The sequence below is a fragment of the Phocoena phocoena genome, chromosome 10, assembly GCF_963924675.1.
Source record: "Phocoena phocoena chromosome 10, mPhoPho1.1, whole genome shotgun sequence".
NCBI lineage: Eukaryota > Metazoa > Chordata > Mammalia > Artiodactyla > Phocoenidae > Phocoena > Phocoena phocoena.
In genome coordinates, this window is record NC_089228.1 from 79,885,509 (window position 1) to 79,903,771 (window position 18,263).

Sequence of the window (18,263 nt, forward strand, 5' to 3'; positions counted from 1 at the left end):
CATCACTGCACAACGTGGATGCCTCCTTTCTCTCCCGGCTTTCTTCCTAAGCCCTGCAAACCTGGATTTGTAAAAGTTACTTTCTATTGGTTTTTGTGCTTTTGGCCAACTCTGTTTTCCCATTATTTTGAATCTTTTACAATATATATAAATCCAGAACTTAGGTATGAAAAAATACCATAAACAAAATCAAAAGGCAAGTGATGACCAAGGGGAAAATGTTTACAATTCGGATCATAAACAAAGGCTAATCTTGCTAATGTATGAAGAGCACCTAGAACCTAAGCATGAAAAGATAACAAACGCAACAGAAGAATGGGCAAAGGGTATGAACGGACAGTTCAGAGAGAAAAGAAACACAGATGGCCCTTATACATTTAAAAGGATGCTCAACCTCACACAGAAGAGAAATGAAGGGACTTCCCTGGTGGTCCAGTGGTAAAGAATCCACCTTCCAATGCAGGGGACGGGGGTTCGATATCTGGTCCGGGAACTAAGATCCCACATGCAGCGGAGCAACTAAGCTCGCACGCCACAACTACTGAGCCTGCACGCCTCAACTAGAGAGCCTGCATACCTCAACCTACAGAGCCCACATGCTCTGGAGCCCACGTGCCACAACTACAGAACCCATGAGCTCTGGAGCCCACGCACTGCAACTAGAGAGAGAAAACCCACACAACACAACTAGAGAGAAGCCTACATGCCGCAACAAAGAGCCCACATGCTGCAACGAAAGATTCCACGTGCCACAATGAAAGACACCACATGCCGCAATGAAGATCCCACGTGCCACAACTAAGACCCAATGAAGCCAAAAATAATAAACAAACAAACAAATAAATATTTTTTTAAAATATGCCAGACTTCCCCGGTAGCACAGTGGGGGTAAGCTGAGATGAAGTAAGAGAGTGGCATGGACATATATACACTACCAAATGTAAAATCAATAGCTAGTGGGAAGCAGCCACATAGCACAGGGAGATCAGCTCGGTGCTTTGTGACCACCTAGAGGGGTGGGATAGGGAGGGTGGGAGGGAGATGCAAGAGGGAAGAGATATGGGGATATATGTATATGTATGGCTGATTCACTTTGTTATAAAGCAGAAACTAACACACCAGTGTAGAGCAATTATACTCCAATAAAGATGTTTTAAAAAAAAAAAAGAATCCACCTGCCAGTGCAGGGGACACAGATTCTAGCCCTGGTCCAGGAAGATCCCACATGCTGCGGAGCAACTAAGCCCGTGCACCACAACTACTGAGCCTGCGCTCTAGAGCCCACATGCCTCAACTAGAGAGCCTGCGTACCTCAAACTACAGAGCCCACATGCTATGGAGCCTGCACACCACAACTAGAGAGAAACCCGTGTGCCGCAACTAAGACCCGAGGCAGCCAAAAATAATAAATAAAATAAAATAAATATTAAAAAAAAATATGCCTGACTTCCCCGGTGGCAGAGTGGTTAAGAATCCTCCTGCCAATGCAGGGGGTGCGGGTTCGAGCCCTGGTCGGGGAAGATCCCACATGTGCGGAGCAACTAAGCCCGTGCAACGCAACTACTGAGCCCACGTGCCACAACTACAGAAGCGCGTGTGCCTAGAGCCCATGCTCCACAACAAGAGAAGCCACCGCAGCGAGTAGCCCCTGCTCTCCGCAGCTAGAGAAAGCCCGCGCACAGCAACGAAGACCCAACGCAGCCATAAATAAATAAACATTAAAGAAAAAAGCCACTCTTCTCAGTAACATTCTGTTTAAAAAAAAAAGAAAAAGAAGAGAAATGAGCTACAAGTACAATGAGCTACCACGTCATCCCTATCAGACTGGCAGCAATCCAAAGCTTGGTGCACACTCGCCGAGGCTGCGGGGAACAGGCTCTCTCTCACACCGCTGGTGGGATGCAAGATGGACCACCTCTTCGGAAGGGCAATTTGGTAATTCCCATCGCGATTACAAACACATCAGCCCTTGGATGTGGCAATTCCACTTCTGGGAATTTATCACACAGCCGTACCTGCCACGTTCAAAATGACACATGCGCAAGGTTGCGCACAGCAGCGTGGTTTCTGACAATAAACTGATGGAAACCCAGGAAGTTTTCATCTAGGGAGGACCGGGTAAACAGACCAGAGTTATAAACACGGGGGCTTATAACACACAGCTGTAACAAGCTGTGGCTGTGGACCACAGTGCCAGCCTCTCCGTGGATCCCAGGGGTGCACACTGCTGCATGTATGTCCACCCCAGGACCAGTGAATCAGAAACTTGGGCATGACCCAGGGATCTGTGCTTAAATTCCGCAGGGGATTCTGACACACGTACTGATATAAACAGTGGAGCCATTTTTAAAAATCAGGGAGGAATGAAGGGCAAGAACAGGTAAAACTAAGCAGGAAACGTGACAACAGAAGAGCGGTTGCTTTGGGAGGGGGTGTTGACGGGAGGGGCGTGAGAAGGTCGGGAGCGCTGTCTCCCCACCTGGTGCGCACAGATGTAAAAATTCATCACACTGTTCCCTTAAGAACGTGTGTGCTTTACTATCGTATAAACCGCCTAGTCTGTGGTACTTTATCATGGCAGCCCTAGCAAACTAAGACACACACACACACTCCCTCCCTCCTTCCCTCCCTCTCCCAGACTGCCCGGAGAATTAAAGAATCTGCAGAGCTACCATTTTAACCCCAGACTGCATGATTTGTAGTCTATTTTCTCCAGTTTTATAGAAGGTAGGAAGACAAGGATATTTTTATGATGTAAAAATGTAGCAAAAAATGAGAGATGTAGCAAAAATGAGAGATGCACTAAAGAGAATTTGGAAATAAAAGTGTCCAGCCTCTACGTAGTTTTCCTGATGTACCATTCCTTTTTATAAGGCTAATATAACCCGGCCTGTGGCCTTCAAGAAAGAAATATCTCAGTAACTCCTGGTGCCAGGCCTACACTCAGCCCCATGGCTGTTTCTAAGTCCGAGGCTTCTACTTACAACCGGCCTGGGCAGAAAACATGCAGCGCGTGAAGAGCACCTGCGAGGCGGAAGGTGTGAACTTTTTGTTAATTCACTGAGAGCCGTAAAGAGGAAACAGCTCCTCGAGATCACATACCAATAAATGTCTAAAGTCACAGCCTTTTTTTTTTTAACTTGGATAAAAATAACATCAACAAGTTCATTGTTAAATTAAGGACAAAAAATTATTTCAGTAAGAACAACTGAGTAAGAAAAAAACATGATCCTGGCTAGACAGGAGAAGAAAAGATTTGATCAGGAGAAATGGGAGTGCGGGGGAGGGGAGGCAGCCGTTCAAAGATGCTACCGGCTTGGTCAGCTTCAGGCTGGTTAACAATTAGCCACAGTGACTCAACTCAGTGGTTCTTGCTTAAACCTCTAGAAGCTCCGCGTGGGATAAATTCTCCGGGCTGTAACAGGGGATTGGACAAAAATCAAGTCTAGGCAGGAAGGGGACATACTTCCGAGGTGCTGTTACCTGGAGGTGACTTCTTACGGTCCCTCCACTTTCCCGCATGACTGTTATACTTAAATAATAACTGCTATGGTCTGAATGTTTGTGTCCCCTGCCAAGTTCACATGTTGGAATCCTAACCCCCAAAGATGATGGTATTAGTGGGTGGGGCCTTTGGGGAGGTGTTTATAAACCATAAGCATGGAGCGAGCCCTCATGCATGGAATTAGTGCCCTTATAAAAGAGCCTCCAGGGCTTCCCTGGTGGCGCAGTGGTTGAGAGTCCGCCTGCCGATGCAGGGGAAACGGGTTCGTGCCCCGGTCCAGGAAAATCCCACATGCCGCGGAGCAGCTGGGCCCGTAAGCCATGGCCGCTGAGCCCGCGCGTCCGGAGCCTGTGCTCCGCAACAGGAGAGGCCACAACAGTGAGAGGCCCGCGTACCGCAAAGAAGAAAAAAAGAGGCTCCAGAGAGCTCCCTTACCCGCCCACCACGTGAGGTCACAGCAAGAAGTCTGTGACCTGGAAGAGGGTCCTCACCTGACCAGGCTGCACCCTGATCTCAGATGTCCAGCCTCCAGGACTGTGAGAAGTAAATTTCTGTTGTTTATAAGCCACCCAGTCTGCAGTATTTTGTTATAGCAGCCTGAACAGACTAAGGAAGTTTAATAAGTAGTTTCTGCTTACTGATAAAATAAAAGATCAAGTCCAGGTCTGGCTATAAGCCCCACTCTTCCTCAGATGCCAACCAATACAGTGATGGCAGTGAAGACTCTGGTTTATTTTCTCTTATCCATATAGACAGGACCTTAGGGCCAAAGGGGATCTTGGCAGCTGTTTGGCCCGAGGGCCCAGGATGGACCCAGATCTCTGCCTTCCTCGTTGGGTCCCCTGGGCCATGCCCACCAGCCCGTTTGGCAACCCAACCTTCCCACAGCTCCCCTGGGCCCTGGTGCTGCACGGGGTGTGAGGGGCCCAGCCCCTCCTCTGCCCTTACTGCTGTATCCTTGGGAATGTCCAGCAGCTCTCTCCCTTGGTATAAAAGGACAAGGCCAGGCTCTTTGAGTCTCAAGCCTCCTGTAGCTGGACAGACCACAGGTCCGGGTTGGGCAGCTTTCGGCTGTAATCAAGTCAGGTGTCCTCCTCCGGAGCCCCTGTCGTCCACCTGTCTCTTTCCTTTTTGTCCCCCACAAGCTCATCTTACAAACAGGGGCTCGGTTTGATATGTGATGCCAATCTTCCGAGTACATGATAAAAGCACAAGACAAGACTAACTCCTACCAGCTAGCAAGGGAACAAAACACACTCTGAGCCCTGGACAAAGGCCTTCCCTGAATGAGGCTTTAAAGCCATCTGTCTGGGCTTCCCTGGTGGCGCAGTGGTTGAGAATACACCTGCCAATGCAGGGGACACGGGTTCGTGCCCCGGTCCGGGAAGATCCCACATGCCGCGGAGCGGCTGGGCCCGTGAGCCATGGCCGCTGAGCCTGCGCGTCCAGAGCCTGTGCTCCGCAACGGGAGAGGCCACAACAGTGAGAGGCCCGCGTACCGCAAAAAAAAAAAAAAAAAAAACCAAAAAACCAAAAATCATCTGTCTGAGGTTGTTTTGATGGGGCCGTGTGTCTCATCTTGGAAAGGCTGTGAGAAAAAGGGCCACGCTATGGTGTGGGAGGGTCCCGGGCTTTTCATCTCCAGCTGCTAAATGCTACACAGCAGCTGGTGGTGATAAAACCACCGGGACCAACAGAGCCAGGGGATGGGTCCTTGTCCCCTTTGCTTACTGTGAAACCAACCCTTCTCTCCAAGAGGCCCCTCGCGCCCAGCCGTCTCGCTCTAGGTGCCCATGACTTCTGGGCAGCAGCGGCTCAGCTGGAAACCAAATCCACCCAGTGACGGCACCCCCTCCCCCGCTCCTAGACGCAAGTTATAGCAAAACCAAAACTGGACGAGAACAGAAAGATGCAAATGAGTTACTGGATTTACGGGGTTTCCCTCTCTTACCTTTGGGGTTGGAAGCACAGGGTCATCCGCAAGTCTACTTAGAGCTTTTCACCCAGGGCAGCAGCACTTCAAATACCTGGGGATCTCGTTACCATGAAGGTTCCGGTGCAGAAGGTCTGAGGTGGGGCCTGGAGTGTTTCTAACAAGTTCCCAGGTGATGCTGGTCTGTGGACAACCTGAGTAGCAAGTGCCTCCTGGATTCCTGTCTTAAGGAATCGCTGGGGTTGACACAGCGACCTTCACCCTCGATTTGACAGGTGGGGATGGAGACCCAGACGCTACATAGTTTGCCCAAGACAATTCAGCAAACTAGTGGCACAACTCAAAAGAACCTGGTACATTTTAGCCTGTCTGGGGTCACCTGTTCTACATCAGAAGGGGAGCCAGCAGGCCATTAGTCTGTCTGTGGGAAGACTCAAGCCTCTATTCTTTGCTGACCTTTTACAGTCTATATACTTCTGGCCGTAACAGCAGATACTCTGTGGTATTTGAATCAGAAAGACTTGGAGTGTCTAATGGCAAGACCAGACACATGACATTTTATTCCTTGCCGGAGCTGGGCTGGGTGTATGGTTGCAGATAAAATACAGGACGGTCAGTGAACCTTGAATTCCAGACAAACAGAGAATACTTTTCTAGTATAATTATGCCCCACATATACTTTGAGATATACTTACACTAAAAAAAGTACCTGCTGTTTATCTGAAATGCCAATTTAACAGGTGGTCTTGGATTTTTTATTTGCTAAGTCTGGCAACCCTAACAGATGGGAATGAGAGACAGGATGTGGTGACAAGAACATTTCCTGCTCAGGGACCTTTCCTGGTGGTGCAGTGGTTAAGAATCCGCCTGCCAGTGCAGGGGACACGGGTTCGAGCCCTGGTCCAGGAAGATCCCACATGCCGCGGAGCAACTAAGCCCGTGCACCACAACTACTGAGCCTGTGCTCTAGAGCCCGTGAGCCACAACTACTGGGCCCGCGTGCCACAACTACTGAAGCCCGCGCACCTAGAGCCCGTGCTCCAGAACAAGAGAAGCCACCACAATGAGAAGCCCGCGCACCGCAACAAAGAGTAGCCCCCACTCGCCGCAGCTAGAGAAAGCCCGCGCACGGCAACGAAGACCCAACGCAGCCAAAAATAAATTAATCAATTAAAATTTATAAATTAAAAAAAAAACATTTCCTGCTTCATCGCCGTTGACCTTAAAGAAAACCCCAAGGACGCCGGCACTGCCCCGAGATGCACAACTTCTGACCGCAACAACTGTGCCCATCTCCTCTTTGAGTTCATCTCTCTGAACGGAGCTTAATCTTCTTAACTAGCTATTATAATGTGAGAGAATCATATATTTACAGCTAGTACTATGAGTTGAACCATGTCCCCACAAAACTCCCATGAATTCCTAACCCCCAGCACTTCAGAATGTGAGCTTACTTGGAGTCAGGGTTATTGCAGATGTAAAGAGTTAAGATGAGGCCATAGTAGAGTAGAATGGGTCCTAATCCAATATGACTGGTGTCCCTTTAGAAAGGGGAAACGGGACGCAGAGGCTACCATGGACACAGGGTAAAGACTGGTGTTCCGCTGCCACAAGCCAGGGAGCATGGCCCTGCTGACACCTTGATCTTGGATGCGTACAATACGTTACATCTCTGTTGTTTAAGCCACTCACCTTGTGGTATGTTTGTCACCACTGGCCTACAAGCACATGCTGGGAGCCGGGAAGAAGACAGGAGAGAAGGAAAGGGAGGAAAGGAAACAGGTAAAAAACCTCATCAGCATTCCCACTGGCTATTTTCTATAGAACTTGAAAACCTCTGCTGAGGGAGGATGAGGGATTTAGAAACAGTAGATCACGCTGTACGAAAACCGTGACTGCTCTCCTAGAATGCACATTTTAAACACTGAGTTGAACGAGTTACAGGCCACTTAAAGAAGAAACCTTAGAAATCAGAATTGACTCTGGTTACACAAATAGGATCCATTCCCAAGCACCTGCGGCCTTAAAGCGATCTGTGGGGCGAGGGCTTTAAATTCGCAACCTCAGCAGGCCTCGGTTATGAACTGCTTCTTTCCCGTGAGAAATCTGCCCTCCTCTGCAACTTATAAACCAAACATCACCACCCTGGGTTTGGTGATCAAGGAGCTCAAAACAAAATTAAACAGGCTACTCTGATGGCACCGTCTCTCTGGATGATTTGCTTGTCCTATTTCAAACAGCCCCTAATGGCAAGATTTAAATAAAAGTCAGGCTATTTAGCAGTGGTCGATCCTCTCTTTCAGTATGGATTTTATGCCCCTTCACCTCTACCCAGGCCTTCTTCTGGCCGGGAGGAGGATTCTAGGGGTAGACTTGCATAGCCCCACCCTAGAAAAACGCCGAACCTTGCAGGCTCCCGTCACACTGGCCTTCCTTCAGTGACTAGCATACACCAAGCTGTCCGTGCCTCACTTGAAGCCTTTGCACACGCCCATCCCTGTGCCTGGAACGTTCTTTCTTCCGCCCAGACCCCCTCCCTAACCCCCCCACACCACCTGCACAGACGCTCGGTTCAAAAGGCAGTGTCCCAGAAACACCTGGTCATCACCCTTTGATTTTTCCTTATCACACAACCTTGTATATTTCCTTCACTACGCTTATCACGACTATAATTATTTATTGTTTGCTGTGTATTATCTATTCTCTCCCTAATAAACAGTAAGTTCTGCGAGTCGCAGATCAGACATGTTTTATAATTACTTTATAGTCCGGGCCTGACACACAGCAGGCACAGAAATATTTGTCTGGATTAATCAATTAATTAATTAGTTAAAACAAACAAATGGAGGGCATGATAGGAACTTGGGGGGCACTCCTGCTCAGAAGCTTTGGGCGCAGCCCTGGAGCTTCACGTGAAGCCTTTGTTTCACGTTACATGAGAGGGAAGCGTTTAGGATATCACTTGTCTCCCAATTTCTCTGGGAAAGTCTTTTTTCAAACTAAAAAAAAAAAAATCAACCCTCTGGTCATGATCTGGCTTTACAAACAGGCCCTCCCTACAATAAAGGCACGTCCCGCTCACATGTACTTCAACTGCCATGGTCCCCAGGACAACACTTCCTCCTGGTAGCTAACAAAGCAGTGCTGGGCTATGATCTGGCATCCCCTCTAAATCCAGGGACTTCCCTGGCGGTCCAGTGGGTTACGACTCCGCGCTTCTACTGCAGGGGGCATGAGTTCGATCCCTGGTCAGGAAACTAGGATCCCAGGTGCCACATGGCGTGGCCAAAAAATTTTTTTTAATTTTAAAAATGAAAAAAAGGAAATTGACTTTGGGCAGAAATGTAATGAAAATACGAGCACAACCTTTGATAGGTGGCTCTCTCTTTATCAATTAATAAACTGGCATTTTGGCATTAAAGAAAGAAGTCTATGCATTTTATATTTACCAAAAAACAGGATTTATGGGTCATAAGAATTAGATGACCGAGGGTATTTTGGCAACACGTATATAAAACCTTTAAAATGTACACACTACTCGACCCAGAAATTCCAGTAATGGGAATTTATCCTAAAAAATAATCATGAATGCAGGAAGTCACAAGAATGTTTACTGTAGCACTATAAAAGCTAGAAATATCCAACAGTATGGGATTGAATAAGTAACTGTAGTAATCCCTATTAATAAATACTCTGTAGCTTTTCAAAATGTCTTATTGAATGGAAGAATACTGAAGGACATGGTAAAAGGGTTCATCATCTGCTAACAGCAAAAAAACTGGTTATGACTCAAGATTCCAAAAGGCTAACTGTAGTTTTTGGGTGATGGGGTCATGTGTGATTTTTATCTTCTCATGTTTAGCTGTATTTTATAAATTTCCTGTGAGAGTCATAAATATACTTTGGAAAATGTTTATTTAAAAATAAACGGCAACCAGTCACAAAAGGACAAATACTATATGATTCCACTTATATGAGGCCCTAGAAGAGTCAAATTTATAGAGACAACGTAGAATGGTAGTTGCCAGTGGGTGGGGGAGGGGAGAGAGGGGGGTTATCGTTTAAGAGGTCGAGTTCAGTTCTGCAAGGTGGAGACAGTTCTAGAGATGGGTGGTGGTGATGGCAGCCCAACGCAGGGAAGGTACTTCAGTGTCACGGAACTGTACACTTAAGAATGACTAAGATAGTAAATGGTACGTGTATTTTACCCCAATTTTTTTTTAAACCAAAAAAACTTAAAGAAAAATTTACATCCATAAATCATAAGTACAGCTGGGTCTAGAGGTGTCCTAGTTATTAGGATTTTTCAAGAGACAGGAGTAGAGAAGGCTGAATTTGACCTTGGACCACACAGCATCAAACAAGACAGTCTGTGTGCCTGCCAGGCTGGCGTGTGCCTGGGGATGAGCTGGTGTTGCCTAGTCTCCCGACTACGGCGCTGGCCATGGCATTTCCTGTCTCTTCCTTCACGAGCGTGGAGTTTTGTCCCTCTCCTGCCAGCATCCCTCGCTCTGATTCTAGATGAAGGGCCAAGTTGGCTGTCCCAGAGGGGTGACTTCCCCCAGAGCCTGGCTACAGGGACTGCAGGGGCAGGAGAGCACAGGAAAGACTCCGGCCACGTCCTGCAGAGACCACGGGTTGAGGGATTTGCCCCCAGCGACCTTCAGTTAGCCGCTGGTGGAGCCAGGCCAGGAAAGGAATCTGACCTCCAAGTCCAGACAACTCGCCTGTCCACTGCAGAATGAAGAGGGGAGGGCTGGATTCAGTGAAGAACATTCCACCTTTATTCACCACGAGGGCACCGGCGATGCCCAGTTCCTGGAGGTGGACCCGAGAACCTCAAGCTTGCAGAGCCTCGGGCTGAGGGCCAGACGTGGCCTGAAGCTGCATCTTCACAGCAACAGGGAGTTGGAAGCTGAGTCTAAATATCTAAAATGATCATATACACATACACAGGAAAAGGAAGTTTTCCAAGAACTGTGGGGTTACCAGGGCCCGGGAAAGATAGAGACCAGTGCTTTTCTTACCTGCTGTAGGCACGCTAACATTATACTGAGGTAAAATAAATAGGAAGGCAGTCTTGGCAGTGACCTGTGAAATAGAGGGAAAAAGTTCCATGTTAGCTTCTTGTCCACATCAAAAGAAACAAGCAAAGCCTGCTACCAGCCCTCGGGCCACGCCTCTCACGTCTCAGACCCACAGGCCTCTCCAATGAAGGGTTTCACCTAGAGCACAAGTTAGCACCATTTGTTTTTTTCCCATTTTCTTGAATGACATCCCTCCCAATACCTGCACTAAAAGCAAAAGAAACAATCCCAAGTCCTGGATGGCATCTAGACTTGCACTCGCTGCAGATGGAACACAACAAGGTGTGCTCAGCCGGCCGAGAGCTCGCCAGCAAAGGGTACAAATCTGCCTGCCATTCATTCAAGTGTTTATCACGTTGGTTCTAAGTCCCCAGCATTGGCGAAGTCAGAAACTAACAGAAGATAAGGTCACAGCCTTCCAGAGATTTCCGGAACTTATTAGGACCTAGCCGAGGTTCCCCAGCACGCTGGCTAACTGCACCATGGGCGGCAGCCCGCAAAGTGTAAACCTGAGCCTCAGAAACAGAGAATTCCGGCTGCTAATTTCACATACGCCCTATTGGGGGGCAGAACATAACACTCCACTCCGTTGGTCTGTTTATTTCGAAAGCTGCCTTTCAAATCTCGGTTGTGCTGTGGAAGAACTGAGGTCGTCGCTTGGTTATTAGTGGCCAGCTCAGTCCTCTTGCAGTTCAGCCTGCAGGGGGGAGACTACAAGGTGCAGGATTCGAAGCTTGGACTCAAGAACCGACTGCCTGGGTTCAGACAGCGCCTCTGCATTTGCCCACCTCGCAACCAGGAGCCGTGATCTTACACCTGGAGCCTCACTTCCCGTGTCTCTAAAGGCGGGATATTTGTGGTACTCCAGCTGGCCTGGGTGGCGATGGCCCAGCCGTTAGCATTGTTTAAAGCTCCCCAGATGTTTCTGACGTGCAGCCGGGGCTGAGAAGCGCCCCCACACGGTTCTGGAGCAGGTGCGGAGGCCAGGTGAGGGGCGGCCAGACCTCAGGTCTTTTCTGGGAGGCCCCTGGGGACACCTCAACCGTAGCGTTACTGGTTCTCCTCTAAACAAAAAGATGTGAAGGGTGCACTGTGGGTGTGGAGGAAACGCACTGGACTGTGGCAGAAGCAGCAGAGAAATGGTTGAATGATGCCTTCCAGCCCCTTCACCAAACGCTGAACCACGCTCAAGGCACAATCTCTCCTTCAGTTTTATTCAGGAAACACACTCGTCTTTTAAGCTGGTGGGCTGAAGCAGACCTCTGTGGGGTTCTGGCTGAACAGTACCCCTTTGCCCCTTCCCAACATACCAGGACTTCCAGAGGAGACACCTCTCCCAGCTGTGTGTTGTGACGGTGTCACTGTGGTGACCACGGCCCTCCCAGGAGGATACAGGGAGCAGACCCTCTCCCCAGCCCATCAGACCCCCTCTCCTGGGCTCTGAATCTTGAGCGGGGATGGAAGAAGAGCTGGTTAGCCCTGAGTGCCTTCCAGACTTTTCTGCTGGGGTTCCCACAGCCTTGCCCTGGAGCACAGACCCCGTCACCTGTATGAACCCCCAGACGGCCTCCTGAAGTTGGCCAGAGTCCATTCCTAAGAGACATCAGAATCCCGTGCATAGAACACATCCGAACCCCTGGGGGAGCTTCTAGAATCTCGATGCCTGGGCTGCCCCAGCCAATTAACCCTGCCCCTCGGGGGCATCAGGGAGCCGCCAAGCTCCCCAGAGCAGCCCACACGTAGCCCAGCCTGGGAGCCCCTCATGGGAGCCCCACCCTCACCAGCCTCACAAAGCAGGCCTCTCTGGCTAGTCACTGTCTGTGTCCTCCAGAGAATTCATTTCATTTAATCAACTTATGTTTTAGGTCAATTTTTATTTTAACTTCAAGAGAAACATACTTTTTAAAAAGTGAAACAATTCAGAAATACGTAAAGTTAAAAACCAAATATTCACTCTACGGTCTTGGTTTTCCTCTCTCCACATATATGGGGTCAGTTCTCTGAGAGCTTTTCCCATGCATTTCTACACTTGGAATTTATTTCATTTTACTCTGACATTATAACTTGGATTGTGTTTATGCCACTTGACAAGAGCTACAACTTTCTTTTCTAATTTTTTTTTAATTGAAGTATAGTTGATTTACAATGTTGTATTAGTTTCTGGTGTACAGCAAAGTGATTCAGCGATATATATATACATATACACATATATAAACATATACATTCACATATATACTTTTTCAAATTCTTTTCCATTATAGTTTATTACAGGATATTGAATATAGTTACCTGTGCTCTATAGTAGCACCTTGTTGTTTATCTATTTTATACAAAGTAGTTCGTATCAGCTAATCCCAAACTCCTAATATATCCCCTTTGGTAACCATAAATTTGTTTCCTATGTCTGTGAGTCTGTTTCTGTTTTGTAAATAAGTTCACTTGTATATTGTAGATTCCACATATAAGCAATACTATATGGTATTAGTCTTTCTCCTTCTGACTTATTTAGTATAAGGGCTACAACTTATTAAATACTATTTAAATCACTTTCTTAGCTCTGTTAATCTAATGGTTGTTACAGGAACATAAAGACCAAGGCACAAAAATATTCAGAGTACATGAAAGTATTCAGAGTATAGTGACACAGAAAACATGTAGGTCAACCTTTCGTTTACTGATGTCAATGTAGAGATAAGTGGTTATATAATAAAAACTTCCTAAACATACTAGTGCTTTTCATTACTGTTTCCCACAGGGTTACCCCTAATGTTTAACACCGAAAAGCTCGGCCAAATAAAACGGGCTCACGGCGAAAGTGTATACAGATGTGTGGCCTTTTTGTTTTTTTTTTTTTGCATCCTTTCTTTTTATTGAAAAAGATTTTAGAAGATGGCAGTTAATAAAGGGCACAAAAAAAATCACAGGGATATACTAGTGGCAAACATAGACAAGATAAAACTAAGAATGCCACTGGCTTCTTCAATTGGTTAAAAGCACAAAATGCAACAGGCAGAAAGTCTGTTTTAAACAAATTAAAAAGCTGTGTTTCTAGACCTAGAAAACAAACTTATGGTTACCAAAGGGGAAAGCCAGGGAGAGGGGTATAAATTAGGAGTTTGGGATTAGCAGATACATACTACTATATATAAAACAGATCAACAACAAGGACCTACTGTACAGCACAGGAAATATACTCAATATCTTGTAATAACCTATAATGGAAAAGAATCTGAAAAAGAATAGATATATATGTATAACTGAATCACTTTGCTGTACACCTGAAACACAACATTGTAAATCAACTACACTTCAATTTCAAAAAAAGCTGTGGGCTCCCCTGGTGGCGCAGTGGTTGAGAATCCGCCTGCCAATGCAGGGGACACGGGTTCAAGCCCTAGTCCGGGAAGATCTCACATGCCGCAGAGCAACTAAGCCCATGCGCCACAACTACTGAGCCTGCGCTCTAGAGCCCTCGAGCCACAGCTACTGAAGCCCATGCGCCTAGAGCCCGTGCTCCGCAACAAGAGAAGCCACCGCACCACACCGCGCACCACAATGAAGCCCCCGCTCGCCACAACTAGAGAAAAGCCCGTGCGCAGCAACAAAGACCACAATGCAGCTGTGTTGTTGTCTCAATTAGCCCCAAGTCAGATATATAACACCCACAAAAATGGTATGTGAAGTAATGCTGTCCTACACAAGAAGTTGTACCCTGAATTAAGGGAAACAGCTATTGACACAGGAGTTAACACAACAGAGCATCAGCCTGTAACTGCTGGAAGAATAATCCCCCTTTTTTTTAATGAGGACAGCCGTTTGGCATATGGGCTGGACAGATGCCCTTGGCCTGGCCCTGCATATCCAGTCAATTCTTGTTACTCCCAGTCGTTCTGTTCTGGAAGTTACCGTGATCCCAGCGACAAAGGACCCTGCTCCTAGGGGTTAGGTTCCTAAAGGCCTCTGGTCCATTTCCATCAACCAATCAACATGTAACCTTGGTTTATGTGTGTTCCTGTTGAAAGACGCTGTATGGAACGCAGGCTGTTGAAGTGTGAACACTGAACCTGTGGCTCGCACCTGAAGGAAGCCCTTCTAACACGCTTATGTTCTCCGCCAGGCCCCTCACGGCCTCCCCATGCTCAGGACCCCGAGGCGGTGGCCCAGCACCACGCGTGAGGTCCATTTTATAAGCAGCCAAGTCACTGACAAAAGGCACAAGATGCAAGAACGTGGCACTAAACAGACGGCAAAAAGCCACTTGCGCACAGAAGGAGCTGGACCAGGAAGGCAGAGTGTCGCTGGGTCCCCCTTCATCCGGGGACATCTCGTTGGGTGAGCCACACATCTCACCGCCCTGGGCACGTCCACAGATACCGCAAAACCCGGAGATCAGGTTCTGAGGTCACATATACATGTCAGCGAGCAGCCCCAGTGCACACCCAAGAGGTGCGGGCGAGTGAGGGTCAGCTGCCCTGCGGCAAACTCAAAGGCCAATGAGGGCCGAGGTTTTTTCTTTTTTAACCTTTATTGAGATGTAATTTACACACCATAAAATTCACCCTTGGTAAGTAGACAGCTTTATGGGGTTTGTCTTTCCTCGTTTTTAAACTCTCCCTTCACTGGAATGTAAGTTCTAAGAAAGTGGGGATCTCACTCATCTTGATTAACTTCAACCCACTGCCTGCAACAGTGCCCAGAAACGGCCCGTGCTCGGCAAGCACTTGATAAATGCAGACATGATTAAGCAGGGGAGCCAGTATTGCACTGTCACCTGACCCTCAGCTTGTCCTCTGCCCTCATTCACTCCCCTGTGCATGTCCCCTCTCCCTGGGGTCCGTCCCAGTGCTGGGCACGTTGTAGGTCTCTCATAAATGCCTATTTGAAGAGCGAATACTGCAAGCAGCTATAATATTTAATAACCGCAGATGAATGCTTAACAAATGCTCTCCGAACATGATTCTAAGAGAATAGGACCTGGGACTCCGATTAAAGCAAAAAGTTTGAGATTCCAGCATTTTTCCATCCCTACGCCCCTCATCGTAGCAGGTGAAACCATTCCAAACCGTGCAACCTTCTTTCAGGCAGCTGTGCTCACTCCCACGTTACACATCTCATTAAGATAATGTCCATTTCCCCGTTTTATCGATGAAGAGGCTAAACCTGGGCACAGAGAGGTCCCCTCCCCAGCAGGACCTCACAACTTTACAAACAGAAAAGACAACATTCAATTTGATTTTTTAAAACTGTGTTCCAAAAACAAATTTCGGAGACACACAATACAGCACATAAAATAGAACGGTGACCTAAAACAGAAGCAGGAGAGGACAACCAAAAATATATATTGAAGGCAAAGGAGCCGGAATGAGGCTGATCCACACAACCTCATTCCAGAAAGTCCAAGTTGTTGGCTAAAGGTCCCCAGAAATTTGGCCCTAAGCTTTCTCGAAGCCATCAGAAGGAGGCAGGAGGGATCAGCTCCTGGATTCACCTCGTCCATTAATAAGAAAACAAGAAAGACTGCCCTAAAAAAGCAACTCTACCTTTCCAGCACAAAAACCATTCTCTGTGCTTTAAAAGGTCCTCTGGCACCCCGAAACTTCACTCCCAACTCTTCCCAACCTCAGACCAGGGACGAAACGGCCAACAAGCCCCCCCTCTGCCAGCGCTGGCTGGGTTTGTGTAACACAGAGGGCTGAGAAACAGGAGCCCGTTAAAAATGTCATTCCAATTATTTCCCATACCTCTAAGGCTATTGATGGAAACATTATTGAGTTTAATAGCATTTTAAATGCCTGGATCAGTGGGTGAAAGGTTAAAAGTGGAAACATGCTAATACACTAATGCAAAGGAAAACACTAAATTATGTAGCAGGGGCCACCACACATGCATGCACACACACATACACGCACGCACACACACATACACGCACGCACACACACACAGAGGAAGCCTCACTGAACTTTTAACTCAAACAGGGCATCAAGCACAAAGCCAGTGACACCGAGCATGCTTGTGTAGCCATAACAAAACCAAAACCGTTCCACATGCCATGTTCTATTAGGGGCACATGAATCTGAGCTCTCAGTTGCTGCTAGACCAAGGATGCCAGTAAACAGCTGCTGCCAGAAGAGCAGAGTGGACTTGGACTCCAGTCCCAGCTCTGCTGGGGCGGCAGCCGGGAGACCTCAGGCAAGGCATTTTACCTCTCTGGACCCCAGTCTTCTCATCCATGAACAACAAAAATAATGGCAGTGAATGTTATCGAGGGTTTACTCAGTGCCACGCACGTTTCTAAGTGCTTTACAGAAATTACTTCTGAGGCGGTTCTCACAACCACCCTAGAGGCAGACACTCGTAACATTCCCATTTTACAGATAAGCATAGACAGGAGCAGGTGGTCAGAACGGATGTCCTTAAAGGTCCTCTCCACCTTCAGCTCCAAAAGGCTATCATTTCCTGGTTCCACTCCCTGTCAATGCCAAAAACACAGCCTCACGCCGACAGCCTGCTGAGAGGTCTTCCCACAAGTTTCAAATATGTTCCTGCTTCTGCAGGTTGTGAAGATGAGGCCCAGGTGTCATCTGTATACAACAGCGAGAAAACAAGGCCTCTCAAGTCAGCCTGCCAGCCCGCAAGCCCCAGATACCGGACACACCTGGGCTTCCCAATACCCCAATCTGCCCTTTTACACTGCAAGCTGATATCTGGGCACCAAAGATAAGAAAGGAAAGATGTCATGAAGGCAGGCTCATGGTTTTCCTGGTAAGCAGTATTTGACCTTTGGTTTGGCTTATTGTTTATTTCTTGGCCACATTCACGCACTGGTCCTTGCAAGGGGCTGCGCTGCGAGACGAGCCACCGAGGACAGGAGAGGGGAGGAGGACCCCTGTTCAAGGCAGCCCTTCCCCACACTGCTCGGCACCATGAACAATGCCTCTCTTACCCCGGGGCTGAAACACAGTCCAAGCGGCTGACCCGGAACCCCTCTGACTGAGAGATGCTCATGGTCTGGTCCTCAGGGGCACAAGTAGAGCCAAGTGACCTGTCCCCCTCTCCCGGCCCAGCCTGCTCTCAGGAAGCCAAACGACCCCCACTCAGAATTTCCCAAAATTGATTTTGCATCTTTCTGCCCAGGCGGTGGATAGAAAAATTTCAGTCGGACAGAAGAACATTTAAAAGTCATGCCTCTCAGGTTTCCCTGGTGGCGCAGTGGTTGGGAGTCCATCTGCTGATGCAGGGGACGCGGGTTCGCGCCCCCGTCCGGGAGGATCCCACGTGCCGCGGAGCGGCTGGGCCCGTGAGCCATGGTCGCTGGGCCTGCACGTTGCAACAGGAGAGGCCACAACAGTGAGAGGCCCGCGTACCGTGCAAAAAAAAAAAAGTCACGCCTCTCACAGGTATAGAGAACAAACTAGTGGTTACCAGCAGGGAGAAGGAAGGGGGGAGGGGCAACACAGGAGTAGGGGATTAAGAGGTACAGACTATTATGTATAAAATAAGCTACAAGGATATATTGTACAACATGGGGAATATAGCCAATATTTTATAATAACTATAAATGGAGTATAACCTTTAAAAATTGTGAATCACTATACTGTACACCTGTAACATATAATATTGTACACCAACTATACTTCAATTTTAAAAAACTGCAAAAAAAGAAAAAGAAAAAAAGTTAAAAAAAAATAAATAAAAGTCATGCCCAATTGACAAGGAAGGGTTTTTTTGGCTTGTTTTT

At 47.7% G+C, this 18,263-nt stretch overlaps 1 protein-coding gene across 1 annotated transcript in view; it reads right to left on the bottom strand.

Moving 5' to 3' along the window:
* Positions 1-18,263, bottom strand: part of TRAM2 (translocation associated membrane protein 2) — a 69,876-nt gene that overhangs the window by 20,956 nt on the left and 30,657 nt on the right. Inside the window, exon 2 of the mRNA XM_065885537.1 lies at positions 10,466-10,529. Coding sequence (XP_065741609.1) covers positions 10,466-10,529 — 64 coding nt within the window. The remainder of the gene's footprint in view (positions 1-10,465; positions 10,530-18,263) is intronic.